At 46.8% G+C, this 25,274-nt stretch overlaps 1 protein-coding gene across 2 annotated transcripts in view; it reads right to left on the reverse strand.

Annotated features, from left to right (window-relative positions):
• Positions 1-8,148: 8,148 nt before the first annotated feature.
• SUFU (SUFU negative regulator of hedgehog signaling) overlaps positions 8,149-25,274 on the reverse strand; it is a 120,241-nt gene continuing 103,115 nt past the window's right edge. For both annotated transcript variants that reach the window (XM_077823272.1, XM_077823271.1), the window contains exons 11-12: positions 19,770-19,838; positions 8,149-15,964 (exon numbers count right to left, since the gene is read on the reverse strand). In XM_077823272.1, coding sequence (XP_077679398.1) covers positions 15,875-15,964; positions 19,770-19,838 — 159 coding nt within the window. In that variant the 3' untranslated portion in view covers positions 8,149-15,874. The remainder of the gene's footprint in view (positions 15,965-19,769; positions 19,839-25,274) is intronic.

Consider the following 25,274-nt stretch of genomic DNA (forward strand, 5'->3'; position numbering starts at 1 on the left):
TCCACTCAATGTGCAGAGGCAGTCAAAAAAAGCGAACAATGTTAGGAACAGGATAGATAGTAAGACAGAAAATATAATGCCACTGTATAAATCCAGGGCACGCCCACACCTTGAATACTGTGTGCAGTTCTGGTCGCCCCATCTCAAAAAAGATACATTAGAATTGGAAAAAGTACAGAAGAGGGCAACAAAAATGATTAGGGGGATGGAACAGCTTCTGTATTAGAAGAGATTCCTCTTAGAAAAGTGACAACTTAGGGGGAATATGATAGAGGTCTATAGAATCATGACTGGTGTAGAGAAAGTGAATAAGGAAGTGTTATTTACCCCTTAACGTAAAAACAAGGACCAAGGGTCAACCAATGACATTAGTAGGCAGCAGGTTTAAAACAAACATAAGGAAGTACTTCCTCACCCATAGCACAGTCACTCTGTGGAACTCCTTGCTAGGGGATGTTGTGAAGGCCAAAAGTATAACGAGATTAAAAAAAGAATTAGTTGACTTCCTGGAGGATAGGTCCATCAATAGCTATTAGCCAGGATGGGCAGGGATGCAACCCTATGCTCTGGCTGTCCCTGAACCCCCCAGAAGCTAGGACTGGATGACAGAGGATGGATTTGCCCTGTCCTGTTCATTCCCTCGGAAGCATCTGGCACGGGCAGAAGACAGGGCACTGGACTAGATGGACCATTGGTCTGACCCAGTCTGGACGCTCCTATGTTCCTACGTGTAGGGAAATGTGATTACCACTACATAGAGCATTAGTGAGATCATAACTAAAAGACTGGGTCCAGTTCTGGTGTCCAGGCTTCCAAAAGGGGGTTGACAAATTGGAAAGAGTTCAGAAAAGAGCCACAAAAATGATGCAGGTGTCAGAGTAGCAGCCGTGTTAGTCCGTATCCGCAAAAAGAACAGGAGGACTTGAGGCACCTTAGAGACTAACCGATTTATTTGAGCATGAGCTTTCGTGAGCTACAGCCCACTGGGAGACGGGCCTCACAGTGAGAGGCTAAAGAAACTCCATCTATTTAGTTTCACAAAGAGAAGGTTCAGAGGTGACTTGATCACAGTTGTCAAGTACCTATCTGGGGAGAATATTCTGATAATAGAGCGCACTACTCTACCAGCGATCCCGAGTTGTCTCTTCAAATGAGCAGGGCTTGGTCTTAGTTGAATTCCTGTTGACACAATCAAGGTTGAGGCACATTAGGTGTCCGGCATCTGTACTCACCTAAACTTAGCCCACAAAATCCAGCGTGAGGGAGCAAGGTAGGTACGTGTAACACGTACGTGTTATTTGCAGTGTTGTTGTATCCGCGCTGGTCCCAGGATATAGGAGCGATCACGTCACTGAAGAAGAGCTTGAAAGCTTGTCGCTTTCACCAACAGAAGCTGGGCCAATAAAAGAAACTAGCTCCCCCGCCTTGCTCTCTCATGTAGATTAGGCAGCTAAGCACCTATGTATGGTGTACACCTGGATTAGACCAGTGCAGAGTCAGCACACACCTCTCTTGGAGAACATCTGTGCATTACAAGGCCATTCATAGGATCATAGAATCATAGAAGATCAGGGTGGGAAGGGACCTCAGGAGGTCATCTAGTCCAACCCCCTGCTCAAAGCAGGACCGATCCCCAACTAATTCACAGATTCAAAGGTAAGAGCAGTCCCCACAGAACGCTGGCGCTGCTCCTTAGGCACCTGCCCGTCCAGGCACCAGCCTGACCATCACCTTTCTTAGCTGAAGTCATCAGACAAGCTCACTGGCCGAAGTAGCATGGCTGCTTCCCCCCACCAAGTCTCTGCAGCCTTCGCATGGTTGTCTGGCTGTGCAGAACTTGGTTTTAACTGTGTATTTTGCAGACGCAATAGGGGATCCAGCCATCCCGGGGCAGGAAATGGGAGGTTTTCTTGTTCTCCAGTTTGCTCGGTTTCTCTGCTGGTCACTTCCAAGCAGAGGAAACACTTGGGACTGAAATTCAAGGGGATCATATAAGACCCCCCAACGCAGTGGAGTGGCACAACGGCTGGGTAAAGATGACAAACAAAAGGTAAACAAGGGGGGAAATATGCAGCCAATTAAATTTCCAGCAGGATACAGCAGCCAGCGGTGCCCACTGCAGTTAAACGTATCCATGTCAGGCTGATGAAGCACCCACCATCCATGAAGTTTGTGGCTGGGAGCGTCCTATTAAACGCTCTCTGTGGATATTTACATACCCAAGGAGAATGCAGAGAACTGCGGGATTCATGACATTAGGACTCAGCATCCCCAGGCCCTGCAGCTCAAGGAAGCATCACAAGTCCATTGGGCCGGGCATCTGTGCTGATGCTGTTAATTACCCCACTGATGTGTTTAGAGAGCAGACAGGACTAACCTGAAAGAAGTGAAACCTCCTTTGTTCGGTCTGGGCAATTAAAGGAGCTGGTTTCCCCCCTCCAATTTTGCTAACAGAAACCATCAAAGTCCAAACTAAGCCTTGCAATACAACCCCCAATCTGAATCTGAAGGCAAGCAACTGCTGCTGGGATTTCCTCTGCTACATGTTTGAGATGCCTTATGCAACGATCCACATCTTCCCAGGAACAGGGCATGATCATCAGCAGTCCCTTCCTCTCTCTCAGTGGATCTTGGATTATGGCTTGAACCTCTTGTCAGGGGTGGAGCTGGAGTTACTACAGTTTGTTTCCTCTTTAGGGATCTTACTAAAACAGGCTTTCTACCCATAACTAACTAACTAACCACGGCAAGCTATTCGAGAAAGCAATGTTCCTGCTTTTCAGCATCACCAGGCATTTTCATTCAATGAAATGACTGAATGATCAGCTTCTGGCTTCTCGACAGGGGGTTGCAAGCAGGTTCCATCAGCTTGCCACCTCCCTCTTTATCTTTATGACTAGATGGGAGGGAAGGGCTCTCAAAACATCTGTTGTACCAAGGTCAAGAATCACTGGATTAGCTCATTCATCTGGCCCACCCCAGGCAAACCCAGATCGAGAATGCTGTCTCCTGACGGAAGTGGGATTGCGTTCCCCACCGTTGGTCAACATGAGATGAGATGTGGGGGCAGCCCTTTAAAAACACAAAGCTTGGGTCGGTTGGATGGACAAAGTAAGTTTGGGGCAGTGGACACAAGGACCCAAGCTTTTGTAGCAGAGGGGACCTTTAGCCTGCTGGACCAGCCAGGAAGTGGAGGACACTGACTGCTGGAGTCAAATACAGCGATTCCTTCCCTGCACTTCATGTTTGCAAAGCCCCCTGAAGATGGGGTCTTGGGGTAGAAACACTGTCCGGTGGAGGCAGACAAAGGGGTAGCTACAGCTCAAGCAGCCAGAGTCTGCAAGGTCTGCCCTTGCCCTTGGGGTGGCGCAGCCTGGAGACCAGAGTCCTTGGAGCTGCCCTTGGGCAGCTATGTCCAGCCTACGGGCAGTCCCTGCACCGAGCAGTGGGGTAGGGGCAGCCTGGGCCCACCCTTCTCCAGTGGGTCCTGACCCAAGGCCTCGTTCTTTTAGTTAGAGCAGTGGTTCTCAACCAGGAGTACGCGTACCAGGGGTCCATCAACTCATCTAGATATTTGCCTAGTTTTACAACAGGCTGCAGGAAAAGCCCTAGCCAAGTCTCTAAGGTGCCACAAATACTCCCCGTTCTTTTTGCTGATACAGACTAACACGGCTACCCCTCTGAAACCGCTCTAACTGGAAGCAGGCTATAAAAGGGAGCGGTCCAGCTCAGTCTGGACTGACGGAGGAGGAGAGTGGATGTCTGCTGCAGGCTCCTACCAGAGAGCTGCTGGAGATCCAGACTGCTAAGGCGGATGATGCGGAATCCAAGCCAGAATTCCCCTCGGCCCGCCGCGGAGGACAAGAGCGACAGGAGCTATCCCCAAGGGAACTGACAGAGCAGGAGTCAAGGGTAGGAAGCGGCCCAGGGAAGACGAAGATTGAAATGGGAAACTGAGCCTGAACCCTGGACTACTGGTTAAAATTTCATCCAGTGACTTGTATATACTCCACCCTGAAATGTAAGTACAATATTTATATTCCAATCCATTTATTTTATAAATTCTATGGTAGAAATGAGAGAGTCAACCATTTTTCAGTAATCATGTGCTGGGACACTTTTGTATTTTTAGGTCTGATTTTGTAAGCAAGTCGTTTTTAAGTGAGGTGAAACTTGGGGGTACACAAGACAAATCAGACTCCTGAAAGGGGTACAGTAGTCCAGACAGGTTGAGAACCACTGAGTTAGAGCATGGCCAGCAAGGGCGAGGGGGCATGGCCTCTTCAGCCCACCGTGTGTGGTCAATTTCCCGCTATGCTGGTGCAGAGTAGATACGTCCTGTCACAGAGGGCTAAGAATTCTCGTTATTAAATGTAAAGGAAGCCAGCTTAGAGTGGGGTGTAAAGTGACCAGAATGACCAACCAGAGGGCAGAATCAAGCATAAAGATTCTTCCCAGGATGAGTCTTAAGGAATTTTTCTAGCCCCTCTTTAAGGGCAGCTAGGCTCTAACGGACTGAGCACAGGGCTGGATGGAAGTCAGGAGACCCAAGTTATTTTCCCAAATCGGTCACTGATTTACTACAGCTTTGGCCAATAGTTTAATTTCCCCCTGAAGTAATGGGGTGGTGATGCGCACCCCATCTTTGTGTTGTGCTTTGAAGTCTATAGGCAGAAGGTCAGACTGTCAGTGCCAAGATGTAATACAGCAGGAAGGGAGGGGTGAAGGGGATTAATCAGGGAACCTGTGTGACCCCTTCTGTCTTTTGAACCCCTTGTTACCACCTGAGGAACATAAGAACGGCCAGACTGGGTCAGACCAAAGGTCCGTCTAGCCCAGTATCCTATCTGCCCAACAGTGGCCAATGCCAGGTGCCCCAAAGGGAATGAACAAAACAGGGAATCATCAAGTGATCCATTCCCTGGCGCTCATTCCCAGCTTCATGTCCCAGGAAACAGAGCCTAGGGACACCATCCCCGCCCATCCTGGCTAAAAGCCATTGATGGACCTATCCTCCATGACCGTATCTAGTTCTTTTTTGAACCTTGTTATAGGCTTGGCCTTCACAACATCCTCTGGCAAGGAGTTCCACAGGTTGACTGTGTGTTGTGTGAAGAAATACTTCCTTTTGTTGGTTTTAAACCTGCTGCCTATTAATTTCATTTGGTGCCCCCTAGTTCTTGTGTTATGAGAAGGAGTAAATAACACTTCCTTATCTACTTTCTCCACACCAGTCATGATTTTATAGACCACTATCATATCCTCCCTTAGTCCTCTCTTTTCCAAGCTGAAAAGTCTAAGTCTTATTAATCTCTTTTCATACAGCAGCCGTTCCAGACCCCTAATCATTTTTGTTGCCCTTTTCTGAACCTTTTCCAAGTCCAACGTATCTTTCTTGAGATGGGCCAACCACATCTGCACGCAGCATTCAAGCTGTGGGCGACCATGGATTTATATATGGTCTTATTATCTATCCATTATCTAATAGCGTGCCATGCCTGTGCCTTACTGAGGGGTTAATAGGAAGCAGCAGATCTGTTGCTTCTGGCTCGTCTCAACTGGAGGCCGCCCAGAAAGGCAGTTGCGTTGCCGTGCTCCGTCCTTGCAGCACAGAGAGGTTTCTCCCTTAAAATGTCCAATCCGCAGCAAGGCAACGAGGGCCCTCTCCCCCCTCCCAGAGGAGCGAAACGTCATGCCAGATGCTAACCTCGTCGGAAGGAGACCAGGCCAAATTCTTTGTGCTGCCCAGAGCCGTTTATATGTAATTAATTAGTCTATGGCACTTGCTGAGCTTTGCTAAGGAGGCAGCAGTGGGTAGAGGGCCATCAAACCGGTAACTGTTGCTCATCAGCTCCGGGGTGCCAGAAGCAGCAGTGTCTCTAACCGTGCCGCCCGCGAGAGCACCACAGACAGCGCCTCTTGAAGGGCGTCAGCTTGTATAAAACAGACCCAAAAGGGGCAAAAAGGACTCCAGCTCCCTGGGTCTTGGGAGACAGAAACCCCGCCCCTTGGAGGAACATGAGCACGGCCGCGACACGTAAACTCCTACGGGGTTTAAAAGGAGCCTCAGCAGGAAACCAGAGAATGTGTGGGGGCCAAGCCCTGCTTCTCATCGGTTCCAGGAAGTGTTACTGACTAATCTGGTTAAGTCCACACTCAAACAAAACTTGTGTGGGCAGAGTTCAGCGAGCAGCTGAAAGGGAAGAAGGCAGCGGCTGCTGCTGCCTGGCTCAGAGGCAGTCCCAAAAGCTAGCGCACAAGTGGGTGTGGAGATGATCTTGACAATTCCTCCCCGCCCCCCTAAGAAGCCAAGGCAGAGTCTTGGGGTTTTTCAAGCATGATCTAAGGCTGTAACCAAAGCAGCATATGGATGGCCCCCCCCACCCCACCCCACCTGCATCCAAAAGACAGGCTTTTGGTGACAGAGGCTTTTCTTTTCTGACCTGCCTCCTTCCTCCAGTGTTTGCTGTGGAAGGGTGCCCCCCTTGCTACTGTGGAAGGGTCCACAATAGGGGCCAGTGTTCCCACTGAGCTCCCAGGCCGGGGCGTGAAGAGAGGTTGCCTGCCCAAAGAAACCGCGTCAGATGTGGACCCAAGAATTCAGTTGCCTCAAGGGTGACCTCAGGCCAACCCATCCTCCCTCCCGACCATCTGCTTTTATACTGCTGCCCATCACCGTAGTATCTGGGCACGCTGCCCCTGCTCTACCTGGTGCTTAGCTCTCAGCACAACCTTCCAGCATTTGAATTAACCAAGCGCCATGGGCCAGATGCACAGCACAGAGCCGTTGTTTTAAGGGCCAGGGCCAGGCCTAGAGGCTGGAGAGAACGTTCACAGTAGGCCCAGGATCAGGACACTACCAACCCATCCTTGCTGTTACCTCGTCTTATATTTCAGCAGCAAACTCTTTGGGGCAGGGCGCATCTTGTCATTGCGTGTGTCTGCACTCACACTGGACCGAGCACAAGGGAGCCCTGAATGCTGCTTTGGGCCGTTGGGTGCCCCCCCAATCCTGGTAACTTCCCTGGGGTTCCCACTTGATTGGCAGGGCTCTCCAACAGAAACAAAAACCCAGCCACACCTCCGGGCACATCCCCTCCTGCAGCGTGTCAGCCTGAACGCCAGCCAACCTGATCGGAGCAAGACAAGCTGCATGTCTTCAGTGCCACTGGCCCTGGAATCAAGTCAGCACCCTGTTCTCTCGCACTCTCCTAGAATAGCCCAGCCCCATGTAAAGCTGAGCACTTTGCAGTGCTCAGTGGTACCTAGTACCCCAGTTCATGGACATTAACGAGTGGGGCCTTTGAAACCCTGATTGGATTTAACCCAAAAATCCTAATACCATTCAGGGTGAGCCCCGGAAACAAGGTAGTCAATTTCAGTTTTTGCCAGGGTCAGTTTCACTTGCTGGTTTTTCTCCCAGTAGCAGGATGCTGCACAGTTTATAGGACAAAGGTTATTCCTGTCGAAATGAATGGTTTCCATGGTCAGACTTCAAAAATAACCTCATGGAACCATTTCTGCTGACAACAGGATAACTTGTTTCCATTTAAATTAAGGATGATGTGACCCAACAGTATCCCTTCAAGGAGAGAGAAAGAATCTAGACCGAAAGTGGATTTCTTCTCCTCATCCATCTTTCTCCCTTCCTTTCTAGGTGGTCATTTCCCCTCCCCCAGCTCAGATATTCCACCCTCCCTCTCTCTGACCTTAAAAGAATTTATTACTGAAGAGTGTAAAAAGATTACTGCAAAATCATTCTGCATTACTGGGAAATCATTGCAACATTAGCTCAGTGATATTTTTTTCATAAGTGTTCTATGTGCTCTCTCTCCTGTCCCACCCGATTTACTTGTTCTCTGCATGCATACCCGCAAATTCCCACTGAAGCCAAGGGGCTGACGTACCTGAGGACAGAAATTGGCCCTGAAGTACTTACGTTCTCTATTCCTTTCTAACTTATGGTCTGCCCTAACAGTTTAGAACAGAAGTTACCCCCATAGATAAGACCTATAGTCTAGCTAATTCTAAGACTAAGGAGAGACTGGTTGATAATCAAGGATCTAAGTGCAGCTCTGATAATGAACATGAATCAATCCATCCCATTATCTTTCTTTTGCAACCACCCAGAGAAAAGGACACAACCAATTATGCAAATATGTTTAATGCACTTAGAATACACGGGGGGAGAAACGTTTAGTGAGTCACAAAAATTTTACAAAAAAAGTCACGTGCGGGTGGATTGCACCGGCACACCAATAACAAAGTAAGAATTTACATTAGGAACTAATATAAAATATTTAAAAACCTCTGCTAGTTTAGCTTTCCATTTTTAATTTTTTTTTTTTTTTGGTTAAAAAAAAAAAAAGTCCAACTACAAAGTACTGACACAGACTGTAGGAACACAGGCTCCTTGCAGACCGATTCAGTAGTGTCCCTAGAATTCTAATAAGAAAAATACACACACACACGCACGCAAAAAAGAAACAGATGAACTACAAAAATGTTCACCTCAGCTGATGGCTGCAAAAAGCAACCACAGTGGTCAGGGTTCTGTCCGTTTTATGTAACCCACAGATAAATGCTCATTTTCTCCTAGGTTATCCAGCTCAACGGCCTCCCAACAGTTAGTGTCGTCAACAACAACAGCAACAAAAGCTCTATCCCTTTACAAAAATATTTATAGGTAAGGAAAAGGACTTGGTACCCAACCTGGGCCCTATGGATATAAAAGAGTCTTGAAAAAGCAAGTAAATCCCTTCAGTGTGAATATGGCTAATCATTCCTTTAAACATCTCCTTCTCTGCTTCTGAGTACAGCTAAATCCAAGCCCACTGGGACTTTAAGAGAGGGCAGGAGCAGGATTTGAATGTATTTGGGCCAGTTAAGAATCCTGCATTTGGAATGGCAGGTTCCTAAGCACAGGAAACAGTCCAGTACCGTTGAGCTGTAAATGGCTGCTTCAAGGAAAGGCAAAAGGACAAAATTAAAAGGGCAGAATCCTCAGAGTCTGTGATCAGTCGCTGCTTGAAGGACACAGTCGTTTAAACTCAATTCCCCTTTCTTCTGTCCCCAATGGGCTTCACATTCTCTAAGGCAGGTGGTATCTTGAAATTCTGTGTGTTATTGCAGAGGAAACTGGCGAAGGCATCTTGGGCCTAATCTGGACCTACTGGTATCAGGAGACTATTATACCGTGGAATATCCCCTGGATTCCAACCACTCCACTGTCAAGAAACAACCAACAGCTACAACTGTTTATGTAGGACCTAAATTCAGGGCAATGTTTTGCCCCCTCCACTGGCTCCGCAGCAGAAGAGTATTTACAGAGCTGTGCTTACAACACTGTAGTTGGGCCTTGGGGAAGGGAACAAAAACCATTTTGCTTTAACAGCCTCCCTAGCAGAGAATGGAGACGTGCAGAAAAGGAAAAATTAGTGTTTGCAAAATAGAACAATCAGCGACAAAGGAAATTTTACTCCTGCTTTTAAGAGGGTGTTGAGAAAAAATATTTTTAAGTCATTTCAAAAATAAAAAAGCACTTGACAGTGTCCTTTTAACATTTACCACACAGTGAGTTCTATATTTGTGTAACACTGTTATCAGGGACCTAAAATTTCAACCGTGAATAATGAGGCACACAAGATTATTTAACACTTTTACCACCTCCCATTATCTCATGGAGGGAAGGAAATAGGCACCTTTATGGCAGACTTGAAATGACATTTCTAAGCTAATACGCCACTTTTTATGATTTTATGGTCTGTGAGCAATTTTAGAAGAAATAGAATGGTACTAGAAATGAATAAGTGGTGACGTGTATTACACGACAAGTTAATTGCCTGAGAGATACAGGTCAGTATGGGGCTCAGTTTAAAACACACCGCCAGCCACAGGCTTATTCTCGGTTTGAAATTTTGGACTGGCACTGAACGGAAGCTTTACAAAAGAAGGAAAGAGCGGGCACACATCATTATGCTATGGAAGTGTCACAAAAACAAGCAGCTGCTACAGATCTCGCTGGAAATTGCCATCGTATCGGAGACCTAAATTAGGCTTAAAATGTTAGGACGTGTTCAAAAATGTTAGATAGATAGATAGATTCCTGTTGAAACATTTGCTCCCCATTCATCCCCCACTTCCCTTGCTTTTATTAAGCAGGGAGAAGATCTTTGCTGCTTAACAATTAATCTGCTCCTGTCGTTTAGCTGAAACCAGAAATAAGGTGCATTTTATATATAAATGAGGGTGATTAGCCATTGGAAAATCTACCAAGGGAACTAGTGGATTCTCCATCTAATGCCATCCGTCTAAAAGACGCTTTCGACAAATTCAGGTCATTGGGCTCAGTGCCTGGGTGAAGTTCTGTGGCCTGGGTTATAGGTGAAGTCAGAGTAGATTTATCTAATAGTCTGTACTGGTTTTAAAAGTCTATTAATCTATTTCCAGCCCCCTGAAGTTACAGCCCCCACCGCAGTTGTGAGAGCAATCCTTGCTAGTAGCTAGTTACAAGGCAACAAAATGGGGGTTATGACTTTGGATGTGAACATGTGAGGCAGGAATAAACAGCAGGTGCAATAAACAGCAGGTGCAAGATGAGCTGTTAAGCAACAAAGATTCCTTTTCCACACAGGCCTTTCCTAGTAATAAAAAGGCCAGAGAAATGTAAGAGAAGACCTCACTTCTGCCCACCACCAGAGAACAATGTGAGCAGCAGCCATGTTTCTAAATGGAGTCTGAAAGAGTTTTCCTTGGGAGGAGCTGCTGACTAGCTTGATGTGGTAAATGCACAGCACATGAGTAATGATAACAAAGCTCATTCAATTAAAGAGCCTGCAGAGTCACACAAGGGGATCGAAAGAGAAGCAGCAGCAACTTCTGTAAACTGTTAATGATTAAAACAGAATAAGAAGCAGCCACGTCATAATTTCACCTTCCATTTCCTAACAAGACAGCCATTTGCGGGCAGTGTCGGGGAAAACAAATAGGACCATTTGCTCTGTATATTAAGTGACACTATTTAGATTTAAAAAATTCTTAATTTGCTTTTTGCTTTTTATGCCAAGTGGTTACGCCTTGCGTTGATAATCAACACAGACCGAGGGCCAGTCTCCATGCGAGCGGATCCGTATGCCTCGCTAATGTCATTAGGACTGAGCATTGGAATGAGGATTTGCTCACATGGATCCCTTTGCGGAATTGGGTCCTAAGTCAGATTCACTTTCGTTTTAGTTAATTTCACTTCCAGGTTTGATTGCAATAGCCCAATTTGCAACACTTGGGTCACTGACACTGCAGGTCAATGTTTTATCTAACAAACCATGCATCAATTCATTATTAAGTTTAAATTCCATCCTCTAAGTATTTCTACTGGTCTCAAGTTTTGTAAACAAATGTTTATTTCCTCAAAGACAATCTTGTGCCCTGTGACCATTCAAGAGCTACAGATTATTTAAAACGTAGGGCTTTAGCATGCCATCTCAAATCATTCTTGGCAAATCTGTGTACAATAAAACCAACCTACCACTGTCCTCAAAGCCATTACACATAGCAGATATTCTGTGTCTAAGCCACAGAAAATATTACAACAGGTCACGCCAATTGCAACACTTAAGGGCTCTCTCCGGTCTGCTGAGAGCCTAGTTTCTTTAATACTGTAACTGTATTTTTTTTTTAAATCAAGTGTGTGAGGGGAAGTATGTTTACAGCTCTTGGGATTTCCTTTGTTTGAAGGTAGCTGTCCCCATGCTAGACTTTCAAGGCATCACAGGTCTGCCATAAAGGAAGTATTCCTATCTATCTGCATTGGGGCAGGGGGAAGAGAAACCTCTACACACTTATTTTAAAATGCAATTTACATCCAGATCACTGCTTCCAGCCAACACAAATTGCATGGCTTGGTTTTTGTATAATCCCTGTTCAAATCTCCACCAGCCTGAACAAATCTAAAAGCAGCCATTCTCAGCAAGACTGACCTGGAAAACCACCTTGGAATTAACACTTATGTCTTTCACTTTCCGAGCCATTTACTCATTTAAAAAAAATATATTCAAAAGTTCTCTTTTTTACCATGTCACTCCTCCCCCTGTTCAAGACAAAAACAACTAGAAAAATATCAAAATGCAAGATCTAGTTTAGCTGCCAATTGATTAGTCTTTGGCATGACTGCAAACTTCAACAACACCCGGGGAAAAGTGTTATGGGTGACGAGGTCTCTAAATATTGATTAATGTGCAACTTTCTTGTTCTAAAAGAATGGAGACAGGAGTGCAACATTAGAGTCAAAAAGTTTCCTTTCAACAGTGAATCCCTTTCAGAGAGGGTGGCAGTAGGCCGTAGATTGCTATTTTAGCAGTGATTTGTTTATTTTATTTTTTTTAAATTTGCTAAACTAATTAGGAAGACCCGACTTCCTTCCCTTGGAACAAAATGTAATCTGGCAGCCAGCGAGGCTTTAAGAATAGGGTTTGTGAGAAAGTGTCTTACAAATAAAAGGTACCTATCTTGCCAACTGGTCATAACTCAGATACTGATGACTATATAAAAAACGTGACATATGAACAAAAAGACATGGATATAGCTGGGATTTCCAAAGCACTCAGGTCACGTCTACATGACAAAATCATGTCAACCTAATTTATTTCGGCATACAGCCACCGGAGCTATTAAATCGCTTGTGCGTGCGCACTTCGCTCCTTGTGTTGGCAGCATGCATCCTCCCCAGGAATGCTTGTACAGATTGTATTGTCAGTGTGGGGCATTGTGGGACAGCTCCTGAATGCCAACAACGGTTGAGATAAGCGACACAGCGTCTACGCTGACATTGCGTTGACCTAATTACATTACCTGTGACTCCATCCCACTTGGGGAGGTGACGTTACTAAATCGGTGTGGACAGGCACTTACATCGTCAGGAGCCAAACTGAAGTGAAGACACTTCCACAGGTAGGTCGGCACAAGGCAGCTTATATCGACCTAGCCGTGTAGCGTAGGCCAAGCCTCAAGTGTGGTCCCTTCACATCTCCCTCTGAAGCCAACGAACATCCAACCCACTGCGTCGAAGAGGAGTGAATGCAGAATGGAAGAACAAATCTGAGAGAGGAGATTTGGAGAAAAATCCTGCAGAGAGAAGTTATTTTACCTACAGTCCGGCACTTGCTCATGTGTCTCGTGGAAAGGTTTCAAAGAGTCTCAGTTTGAGTTAGGGCAGAGGGACAGAACTCAGAGATGGCCTCCTGGTCTCTGCCCTTTTGTGACTTCTGTGGGAACAGCAGAAATTGCTGACAGGGACAAATCACCCTAGGAAAGTCCTGTTCTTTCAACTTCTCTTAATGAGACTTCGCAGCTGGAGACAAGGAAGAGGAGCCAGCACCATGGCAATCAGCCAGTTCTCCAAACACCACTGGCAAGTATTTGCCACTCTACAGCGGTCCATGGGCTGCTGTTTGAAATCTGTGGTTTAGGGCAAAGTTTTCATTGCCCACTTTCCCCCTTTTCTGATTGACATGATGCCACTATTCCCTCACAGTGAGGTGGGAAGGGGAGTCATTCTGTGCCTGGGTTGGTAGATTTGCATGCCAATTTTCAGTCTCTCTCTAGTCCACTAGCCCCTGGAAATGCATCTACAACTCCCACCAACGTTAATGAACAGAACAGACCGGCACTGCGTACACATTTCATACTAAATGGGACGCTGAAAGCCAGCCAAAGATTCTCCTGGATAAATGCAGTCTGCCACTACACAAAAGTCACTCCGGCTGGCCCTGAGATTGGAAACTCTGCTCTTTAAAATTATGATTTCAAGTTGATCCTTTGAGTTCAGACAAAATTACAGACTCATTTACATCTAAATTGCTTTCATAGCTTCATTAAAAGGAAGCTGTTAAGCAACGTAGGACCTGGATTTGGCTTGCCTTAAATAATAATAAAAATAATGGTACTCATACCTCTCTCTGAGAATCTTAGTCCACTTCACAGATGCTAATGGACTAGGCATCCCAAACCCCCTGGGAATATTATCCCCATTTGTAGAGGAGGAAGTGAAGTGATTTGCCTACACTCACACAGGATATCCAGAGCAGAGCCAGATCTCTCAGCTCCTAGATACATGCCTCAACCACAGGACTATACATCCAACATCAACCAGCTCCAAAATATATTTTAAAAATCTTGACAAAAATCCCACTTTGTTGGGAAGAAATTAAGACAACAAACAGCTTCTGTGAGGTTAGGGCCAGTTTTAGCCATGGCTGTTTGAACAAAGGCAGTCAGTTGTTAAAAGTTCTTGTCCCAGCCATGTTAAGACCACTGTATTGTGTACAACCAGAGATGAAGAAACAGCCATGTTAGCTTGTGAGTGGAAAAGGGTGGGGAGAGAAATTTGCACCCACATAATTAGAAGTGACAGAGTCACATTGGAATACAGTCTTAGAAAGCACTGGAGAATCTGCTTTAGAGAACAATCCAGGATTGGCAGGGGAAGGACTCAAGCATGGGGTTGCCTGCAGCCCATCGGTAATGCATCCACCAATGGCCTGCTCTTCAGTACGAGGCAGGAACCTGCAGAGACAAAAGCTCTCAGCACGCATGCTTCATCTTGGTCTAAGGGAGGCCGCTGGGACCAAGAGGGAGCTGCATGTCGGAAGCAGAGCCTGAAGCTGAGACTACAATACTACCTATGGGACCCGGTTACAGCCTGCTCGTCCCCCAATCCTCAAAGCAAGGTTCAAGGCCTTAGCACATGGCTACGGTCCCAAGTGCACCGAGAAAATGCTGCAGGTTGATGAACACAGAGGCTGGTAAGATGGAACTGTGCTAAGGACAACTGTGTAGTAAGCAGGTCCCCAGCAGGGTTTGTTTTGTAGTGCAGGTAGGGCTTTCTTCCAGGACTCGGCTGGTGGCTACTCTCTGTTGATGGGAAGGGTGGATGTGATCTCCCTATTAAACGATTTAGAGCAGCCCTCTGGTTCCTAGAGTGTGGCCCCTCTGAACACACAGGTCCTTTCCCACTTCTAGGATTTGAAGGGATTCTGTACAATAGCAAGGAAAAAGTACTTGACCGTATCCCTTGACAGATAAACATTCTGTAAACAGGAGATCTCCTCCTCTGCTCCGGTAGTCTCCCTTCCTCCTGCTTGTGCAAAAGCAGAGGTCACAACCTTCTCCAGGGCTCATGCATACATTCATACGCTAGGACAGGATGTGCAAGAAGAAAGTTGCCTCTGTTTGCAGCGATACCAGAGCTAATCAGACAGAGCTCAACGCTCAGACCTTTCCTAATTCGAGTGGCAGGGAGGGGGTTTTGTTTTGTTTTTTTGACTAAACTTGAGAGTTCATCTTTAAATGAAGCCTACGAGCTTCTGGCCTCGTTAACACCATTCCATTTCTGAAAAGACAAAACAGCCCCTGGAGGAACAGTTCTGCAGTCGGTAAACGTCTGGCTAATAAAAAGGATTCCAGAGTCACGGAGAGAACATTTAATCCATGTGCTTGCATCTGGCAGAGTGCGTATGTAAATATAGGCGTACAAGGTATCGACACCCTGGGTGAAGACTGCAGGGATATTTGTAGCCAGCTAGAACAGGGAAAGAATTCTTAGCACTACTTTTCATAGTTAAATATTTCTCACTTGCACTCAAACATACGCAGGCTGTTCCCAGAGAGTTCAGCCTAGGAAAGGATGGGGAAGAAAGGGCTCAGCACTGTCCCGTTCTGTCTGGGTTGGTGTTGTGTAACTCCTCTTCTGTTTGCAGTGGTTGTGCAGCAATCTCCTTTATTTGAAGGCACAGTTCTTACTGCATTAGTTATCCGGTGAGTCACTAAGCAACGTACAGTCTCTTGGCTCTCCCCGATGTCAGGGGGGTGTAATTCAGCTCTAATGCAGAGGGTTGTCGAACACAGCGTCTGGTAAGATGGAGACTTTCAGTTTCTTTTCAGGCCAGCTGTACTCTTTTGGAAGTTTAAACTACGAGGCAATAAAGGGAGTCAGTTAATGTATTTCCCTGCAGCCTAACCCACATTAACCCAAAGCTATTCTGAAAGCAGGCAGCCCTCCATTTAAGAGCTAAGGTTTTTTTTTATTATTATTATTTTAAAGCAAAGGGCCACTAAGAAAACGCTCCCCCCTCCCCCATCAGTATATTTTGGACAGCAGTGGACATTAGATAATGCAATTTGTGTCTCTGCTGCCAAAGTAAAGTTACGAGATTCCAGCCCAAGTGTTGTTCATTTCATTCTGTGAATTCTGCCAGGGTTACTGTTCCCACCACCATTTTCCCTCCCCTCCCACATCTTAGTGAAAGTCTGCAACTTGCAAGAGCATCTCCCTTTCCCCTTCACTGTGTTTTCTCAAACTGCCCTGAGGCCCCACGAGCCCCCTTTGTTTGCTTTAAAGCAAGAATCAGACAGCGGCTTTAAGATTCTCTGCGTCGTGTGATATACGTGAGGCTATATGGTTCTGTATGTAGCAGGCAGAAAGTGGCACAATGATTCACATGGGCAGCAGCTAGTCATGCTGTCCTGGTGGAGGAGAGCCAGTGTTTCTGAATACCGTCCTTGGGACACTTATTTTATGGCCCAAAAAACCCTCTGGAACAAACCCTTTAACTTTGCAGTGCATGTACCATGGCTTATGTCCACACACACAGCTGCCCTGACTATTAAGTAAGTGTTGGTTGCAATATCCAGCATAGGAACTTGAGCTCAAGTTGGATTTTACACGCCACTGCTTCCAATGGCTACTTCTTCATGTGGAGGGGAAGACACAAATATTACAGCTGCTCTGGTTCATCCAGTCCTAGCTCCACCCCACCACACAGACCCTCCTGTTGGAAAGTAACCCCAAAACCTCCTGCTCCCAGAACCAGCGTTGGGCACTCTTGGACAGCTGTCTGAGGAGTCCTTACAATGCACTGGTCTGACCACTGCTTTAACATGCATGTGCCAGAATTGCTCTGTCAAAAACAGTTTTGCTATGGGATGCACTGAACTGTTGCAAGAAGAAACAAGATGACTGGCCATCCCAGAGAGTCAGTGTTCCCGCATCAGTTTGTTTGAGCAGGAAGCAAAGGGAAGGGTGTCTGCACTAAGGGTAAGCCCAGGCAGAGTAGCTGTAAAGCCATGCTGTGGGGAAGCGGGGCTTTGAGCGATCGTGGAGTTACAGGATAAGTGTCTCAGAGGAGGAAAAAGATCCCAATTCCATTTCATTTTTGCTTCCCGCTGCTGATTTCACAGAGGACAGTCCGAGTGGAAAAAGAATGTCAAGAACAGAAAGGGGGGGGGGGTGAAGGGGGGGGAAGGAGGAGAGATGCCTCATGTTTTAGGGCTTCTCCAGATTACACATTTGCCCCATTCATAAACATGCAATGAACTGATCTTGAAAGCCGTTTCAGGGAATAGGATTGTCCCAGTCACTCCCAGCCTGTGCAGACAAAGCACGGGAAACTTCTGGAAAATGAATTGCTTTGTTTTTAAAATTTTGCTGCATCCACAGCCTAGCACCAGCTGATGGAAGGATTTTCCTTGATATTTGAACAGGGGCCTCTGCCTGGGGTCCCACCTTGACTAGGGAGGATTGTTTAAACCAGAGATGTTAAATTCAGAACTAGTACAATGGGTTCCTTTCCCATGCAAGTTCTTGGACCACACTCAGTGGTGAAACATGTGCCCATGTAAACTATGGCTATGTCTACACTGCAGCCAGGGGTGTGACCGGCAGCTCACACAGACTTACCCACAGTAGCTGTACTCCAGCTAGCTTGCTAAAACTAGAAGCAAGGACGCCGTGGAGTGGGCTTCAGCAATTGCTTGTCTATGAAAACACGAGCTGCCATTCACCCCCCACCACAGCGTAGACTTGCCTATGTTTGGTACAAGTGTGTTGGAGAGTGGGCATAAGTAGTAAAGGACCCCCAAATTTACCTTTCACCGTTCCAGTAATTGCATTTTTGGGGCTACATCTGCCCCCTCAGTTCCTAAGCTGACATTCAATTTTACTCCTCTAGTGAATAAAAACTGGTGCAAGTTACACGACTTTTCCAACCGTTTTATAAACCTCTGTATAACCTGCACCCTTGTTTTCGGTCACTATCTGATTTAGCCTACAGGCCCCCCTTCCATCTCTAGTGTCTCATGTACATAACAGATAACCATTCTAACATTAATGAAGAGACACAAAGACAGAATGAGTTTTTGAGGTGTTCAGCCAGACCTGTGTGGTGTTGCAGTTGGTATTCATTTCACCTTCCACTGCTGGCTCATTACACCATGAAGGAGGGGTTCTTTTCCTAGAACCCAAAATTGAATTTTTATTCTACTTAGCTGGATACCACCAAAGGAGACTCTCGGGAATGTACAAAGTTGACCCAAAACTCTTTACAAACTAGGATCCTGTAACTTATGAAGTCCTGCAGGATTTTGGGTGATGAAAGATCATAACCATCTAAAGAATCCCCCACCCCTTTTCTTTTAAACTGGGAAGGTTCCAAAATGGTCACGTCAGAGAAGAATATGATCAGAGAACATTTTGAAATGAGTAATGTCAAAGCAAGGTGGAAACCAGTCTTTTATCCTTTGTCTGGCACTACAGAATCACCCTACGTACAGCATTTGCTTCCCAATAAAGCTAAGGAACACTAGCCCTGGAAAAAGGGACTCCAAAACGAGCACCTCTGTGCTAGCCAGTCACTGGCACAAATGATCTTTGGCTTAGGTTGAAATGGGTAAGAGCTGGCCTGATATTCACAACATTGCTAGCAAGGTGCTTGATCCACTGCTGCGCTCATTCACAGGGCATATGTAACTGGCATTACGTCAGCTCAGGGTTGAACAATTAGAGCACTGAGGTTTTCCTGGGAGGTGAAGCAGGGAGGGACAGAGGGACAGGAGGGAGGGCTACTTTACAAGCCTAGGAAAGTTTCTTTAGAATCTGCAGGGAGCTACAAAAATGGGATTAAAAATATTACATGTCATTGCTGCCACTGCTCTTTGAAGTGAGGCAGGATATTTATGTGGAGTGCAGGGGAGAGCTGGTGTTAAAATGCTCCTGGCGACTGGGTCACACGATGGGGAAAGTCCGTCACCGTGATGCGTCCCCTGCTGCTGTGGCTCAGCACTGCCAGGCTGGCCCTGTGTGTCTGCGTACCACACATGAGCTTAACAGAGGTTGGGAGGAAAGGGAACTAACTCGGGTATTAAATAGCCCCTCCCTCCCCACGCAAAAGAGGTTCTGAAGTAAAGTGGCAGCAAATTTGCTGGGTGTTCCACATTGCTCTGCAGGTCCCAGCACGAAGTGTGGCTAGCACCGTGGCTGAACAGAGAACGTACAAAGGGGTCATTCAGCCATGCTGCTGTGGGGGGCACAAGCTGCACCCCAGTGCACTGGCGAGGGCTGCTGCACAGCTCTGCTCCGCTGGGGCTTTGGCTGGGGGATGGCAGCACTCAAATTGCTGTCGGGACCCCTGCCAGTGCAGGCTGCCTGGGGAAGCGTGCTGAATCAGTGCATTTCGCAGCAGCACTAACCATGGCCTCTTCGCTAGCCAACACCCCCCACTTTTGGGGCTATGTTGGATGAGCTGCAGCTCCCCGACTGCCTCTGCAGTCCCTTCGCTTCCAGGTGGCCTGGTTTATGCCAGCAGGCTCAAAGGGTGGCTGAGCCCTGAAGCTGTGGGAAGGGCTGGAAGCTGCCAAACTCAAAAACTAACAAAACAAGCAAACTGTGCCGCTTTTCTCTCGGCCAGTAGATGCCAGATATGGGAGCAACGCAGCCTTACTTCCTCTGGAGAAGTCAGATCTTCTAAGTCTTCCAGCATTCTTTCTACGAACTCTTCAGTCAACAGGATCTGCAAGGGGGAGACACTAGTTTACTCTTTTACACTCCAAGCTTTATGTAATTGCCAAGCAACAGACTCCTTTCTTCTGCACAGAGGGGAGACTGTACATACTTTTCTTTGGCGACACAAAGGTTTGAGGCCTCTAGCTCCTGGCTTTACTCCCCCCCACAACCCCAACCACTGCAAAAAATGCTAAGATTACAAGGCAATCTTTTGCTACCATCAATTATCTTCCTACGTCTAAAATTAGAGGCTCAGCTTCAGAGAGGAAGGGGGGAGGGAGGCAGGGGAGAGCAAAAAGGGGCCAAGCAAACAATTGCAAAGGAAAGCAGTGGGAAACAGAGACACTTTCATCTGGCACATTGAAGTTAAGTCTCTAGTGTAATTGGGCTACAGCTAGTGCAAGGGGACAGGGCGGGACAGCCTGGAACCTGCACAGAGTCTGCATTTTGGGCACCTCGAGGTCTCTGATCTGGAGACCTGGCTTGTTAAATGGTGTATGATTTAGAAAAACCACAGATTCAGCAGGAGAGGCATTCAGAGAGGTGCCCAAGCCAGGAGCAGGAGGTTCTGGGATATGCAGCATGGCTCTCAGACTCGGCTCCGAAAACCAGTCACTGGTCCTTCCCAAATGTGCAACTTCCCCCACTCCCAGTCCTAACGATTCCCCCTTCCCCCAGCCTTGCTAGGCGGCGGGAGAGTTTAGGGGTGGGATAGAAGGGGGAAGGCTCAGGCTTTTTCCGGGGTAGGACTAGCAAACGTGAAGTTCCTTGGACAATAACTTCTGATTATACCCCCCTCAAAAAAAAAGAGGGCCAGACCCCCAGCGGGTGTAAGTCAGCATAGCTCCACTGAAGTCAGATATGCCCATGACATCAGCTGTATTAAGGGCAGAACCAGTCCTTCGCAGGATCCTCCCTCGCCCGTCTCTTAAAAAGACACATGCCGTATCAGAAGGTGCCCGCACACACAGCTTCTCGTCAGCGCAGTTTGTAGAGGGCCAGAGATAAATGCAAGCCCTGCTGAGGAGGGGTGGCTCGCTGGAGACAAGCAGAGAAAGAGTCAAGGACGAGGAAACCACCACCACGCATGGGTCCGGTGAGGGGCGCTGGGCGTGGTGTTGCGGGGTTTGGGTAGACAGCAGGCTATGAACTTGGCAAATTGCAGCTCACAGCTCTGTTCTTTCTCTGCTTCTCCTTGTGTTCTTTTTTTCTCCCTTCACTCCACCCTTTCCTTTTACAGTCCATCCCCAGCACCTCTCCATCCTACAGTGGCTGGCATTCCTGCTTCTTTGCTCTGCCTGCATTGCATTCTCCCTCCTCCTCACTCCTCCTCTCCAAATCCACTCATGGGTCCCCCACTTCCTCCCCTCTGGCCCCTCAGCTCTGCATTCCCATTCTGAGAGCTCAGGCAACTCTCCCCAGCTCCCAGTGCTGAAAGGGAGCGAGGCCAACCCCCAGTTCCACCCCTTTTCTGCTCCCCTCCAGCTCCAAACTGGAGCTTATCTGAGTGCTGGCTTGTTGACAGCCTCCCTTGCAGCACAGAGCTCGCTGTGGGAAGCACAGAACGGCACTGATGCTGCGGATTCCCTAGTAAGTTCTGATCTATTCACTAGGAACCCATGGCCCACAATCTGAGAACCCCTGAATCGGCTAGATGGACAGAAAAGGCACTGGCCACTCCAGCTACTATCATATCTGGCAGTGGCACTGTACACAAAGGAAGACCCTGTCTCTGCCCCCAAAGAGCTTTCAGTCTAACTTAGAGTTTAGACTCAGCACCCAGTTTGTGGTGTGGCACGGAGCCACCCCTGAAGCCCAGCAGGAACTGCCAGTGGAGACAGTGGCATCACATCACAGACCCACACGCTCCATGAGGCTTTTTGGCTCCAATCAGATGATTCCGGGTTTATTATCGTGTAGGTTGGGCCTTAGACTGTCATCTCTTTGGCTGCACACTAAATCCAAACATCTATGAACACTACAGCAGGCTGGTTTATACTACAGTGGGCAAGTTCTTTGGCAGAGATGGTAGCCCTGGTGCACACTGAACTGGAAATACCTGTTGGTCAATGAAAGGTTTGAAGCACCTAAAGGGTTGATTACTCACAAATACAACCAAAGCCATCCATGCTCAGAAACAGAACAGTCACCTGCATGGGTAACTCAGAAGATGGTGCAGCTGGCAAGGGTTGTCTAGGGCGGGCTCTGGGACCCTGTATGTAGGAGATCAGCTTCTGTGGAGGTGTAGCCTGGCAGTGAGTGACAGGGCAGTGCGTGGAGAGTGGAGGACAGAGGATATGGAAGACGTAGCAAACTACACAGCAGCAAATAAGAGGAAGGAACCAGCACCCAAAGCAATCAGATGAGTGGGCAAGGAGGAAATACATATTCAGCAGTAACATAGATGAGCAAAAACAAGCCAAAGGGTGGAGGGGGGGAGGAGCCCAGGGTGTCAGAGGAGAGAGGGGAAGGAGAAATACATGCACACACGAACCAATCTCATTGCAGGCCAGAGAAGAACAAGGCAGGGAATGAAAAAATTCAATGGGGGTGAGCAGGGAAGGACGTGTACAGAATAAAGGGCAGAAGGTGCAGCCCCTAGGGTAAACCACCACAGTTTGGATCCTGGAACAAACGTATGTGGAGTATCTAGACTAGCATTTGCAATTATGTTCGTTAACTTCAGTTAGCCAGCAATCAATTAACTCCAGTTGAAACAAGAGCACAAAGCCTCTTAGCCAGCACAGTTCTGGTCTTGGGTGAACAGGGCCTCCTTTCCTCTGAAAGCAGCTTTGGAAGCCAGGAGCAGCCAAATGTATAGTGTGTTCTTGTGTCTCAGGAATGCCTGTAAGCCATCTTTTAAAAAATGGTTTGCTAGACCAGGCAGCTGGGGAAAATCTTCACCATCATAGTCTCTGGAGGGTGCTGGAGATAGGTACCATTAACATAGCATTTGGGCATGTCTAACTGCTGAAAAGATTTAGAGGCTAAAACATAGCTACACTGGACACACGCTGAAACCAGGTTCCTCCCGTAGAATTAGCCCAACCAAAATGTAATAAAGGCATCAAAGCAGGAATGCACAGACCACGCAGATCCTATTCTTGTGATCAGCAAGTAGATCTTCATACAGAAGAGAGCTCCTTTTATTCTGGTACTTACAAAGAGCCTGAAAATAAATAAAAATCAATACCAACTGCTCTCACACACACTCTCTCTCTCTCACACACACACACACACACACACACACACACACACTCCCCCTTCCCCCAGGTTTTTAGTCCTCTTAGCATGCCCAGGCCTGCAGAGTACACCACCACATTAACACACACACACACTAGATGTGCATGATATTAAAGGTGACATTCCAGCAAATAAACAGGACAGACCATCGTAGCTCTAGGCATCTAATTTAATTTCCTTTGGGATGTAAACCTTAGAAGCTCACACTGAACAAATAGGCCCTGTTCTTTGTGTATTCAGACCTGAACCCAGAGTCTTCCTTTGAGAACGTTACCAGATCTTATCAACAGGATACTGCAGGGAGATCATAAACGATGGAGCAGCTTATTCGCTCTCTGAAGAATAACACAGACACTCTGTTGTGATGCAGCTATGGGAAAGTCTGTGCAATCTGGAGGCCAAATTAAATGGTTTTCTGCATATTCAAAGCTGGATGTGCCTCTCCTCAGAGCAGACCTTTCCTACTGTGAAATCTTTTGGCCATGACTGGCAAAGAAAACAAGTTCGTGTTCCCTCTGATGTCAGAGAAGCCCCATAGATACATAACATAGTATTTTCACAGTTCAGCAACTGCGCACAAACATTCCACCCTACGGACCTGCTGCCACCAGCTTCACACCCTGGAGTGTCATTCTGCCTTTGTAATGGCTATTTGCAATATTCACAAGCAACAGCTGAAGAGTCCAGCCAGTGTTTCCAAAACATTTCCTTCAACACCACACAAGCATGGACAGGCCAGGAGCTTTCTGGGTCAGATCCTGAGTTCCCGCCCACAACTCACAGCTATGAGGATCAGGCTCCAATTTATACATGTGCTGTGATTCTGCAAATCCCTTGCTACATTGTCACACATATTGCTTGCAAAAACATAGAAGAGAAAGTCCACAATTTTATCAATAAACTAGGGGTGTCAAAAGTGCAACTGAAGGTCCAAAGTTTGGCAACACCTACTGAAACTTGTGTGCGACCAGCCATGTTAAAAATGCTATGTTATGTAATGATTAAAATCTCTATGGTTATGTAATACATTGGCTTTGTGTGCGATGTCTCCCTCTAGAGGTTAGCCCCAGCAACGATAACATTCTGCGGCTTACTAAACTAATGGAATTACTCCCATAGCTCAGGTGGGGGGGGAGGGATTGTACTTTTTATACTGAATGTCCAAGGTTCGATCCCCATGGATGACTGAGGCACCTGTAGCCTGATTTTTTGTACTTAGCCAGCAATGGTAGGGCATGAAATGTATATCGCGTGTGTCACTTAGTGCCCAAGATCAAGGTTCAGTCTATTAACCACATCTGACAAGTTGCAGATCAACCTACATACTATGATGACTGGCACCCAAAAAACATTTAAGACAAAATCATAGCCATAGATTAAAGTCTACAGGTGCAACTGCATGACTAATGCACCATCTCTCACTTCTGGGGTTCAAATCCATTGCAAGGGCTTGAACTTCTTAACTTGAAACAGGTTGGCTCTGACCCCAGGCTACAGTAGTACATTTCACACAGCTGTTTATAGTCTGCCACAGTTGGTAAATCTCTGATCAGGAAAGAGCCCCCCAAATTCAGCTGGCAAGCAGACCACAGCACCTTTCATCTTCAGAATGCCTGGCTTGTAAAATGTTGTAATATACCCCAAAGTAAGTTATATAACAAGCCCCTAAGAAATCCTCCATCCATAAAGCTGCTGCCTCTAGACTGGATGAGCCAGCAGCTCCTAAGTTTGTGGCCTACTTCCTTTCATCAACAACATGGCTAATTTCCTGCAACTCTTGGGAGCAGACAGCACTGAAAGTGTTCCTGCTGAATTCCTGCCATTAATACTGTACAGCAGAAGAAGGAATTCCTTTAATTCAAAATGCAACTAATCAAACTCCTTGTAAATAGTGCTGTGTGCCACGAGCAGACCCCCCTGCTCTCTCATCTGCCCTCCCCCTTTCATTGTGCTGTCTCTCATTTAGATTGCAAGCAGTTCAGGACAGAAGCCTTGTCTACTTATTTTCTGTAATGCAACAGCACTATATGAAAAAGGACACAAGTTCTAAACAGACACCCTGCTGTATGATTTCATGATAGTTTCCATCAGAGTGTCACACACATAACTACTGTGAACACACAAGGGGGTTTTCTCTGGGGGGTGGAATCCCATTGCTATACGCCAAGGAAACTAATGGACCTTCCCTGTAAAGGAAAAG

This window comes from Eretmochelys imbricata, chromosome 7 (assembly GCF_965152235.1).
Source record: "Eretmochelys imbricata isolate rEreImb1 chromosome 7, rEreImb1.hap1, whole genome shotgun sequence".
NCBI lineage: Eukaryota > Metazoa > Chordata > Testudines > Cheloniidae > Eretmochelys > Eretmochelys imbricata.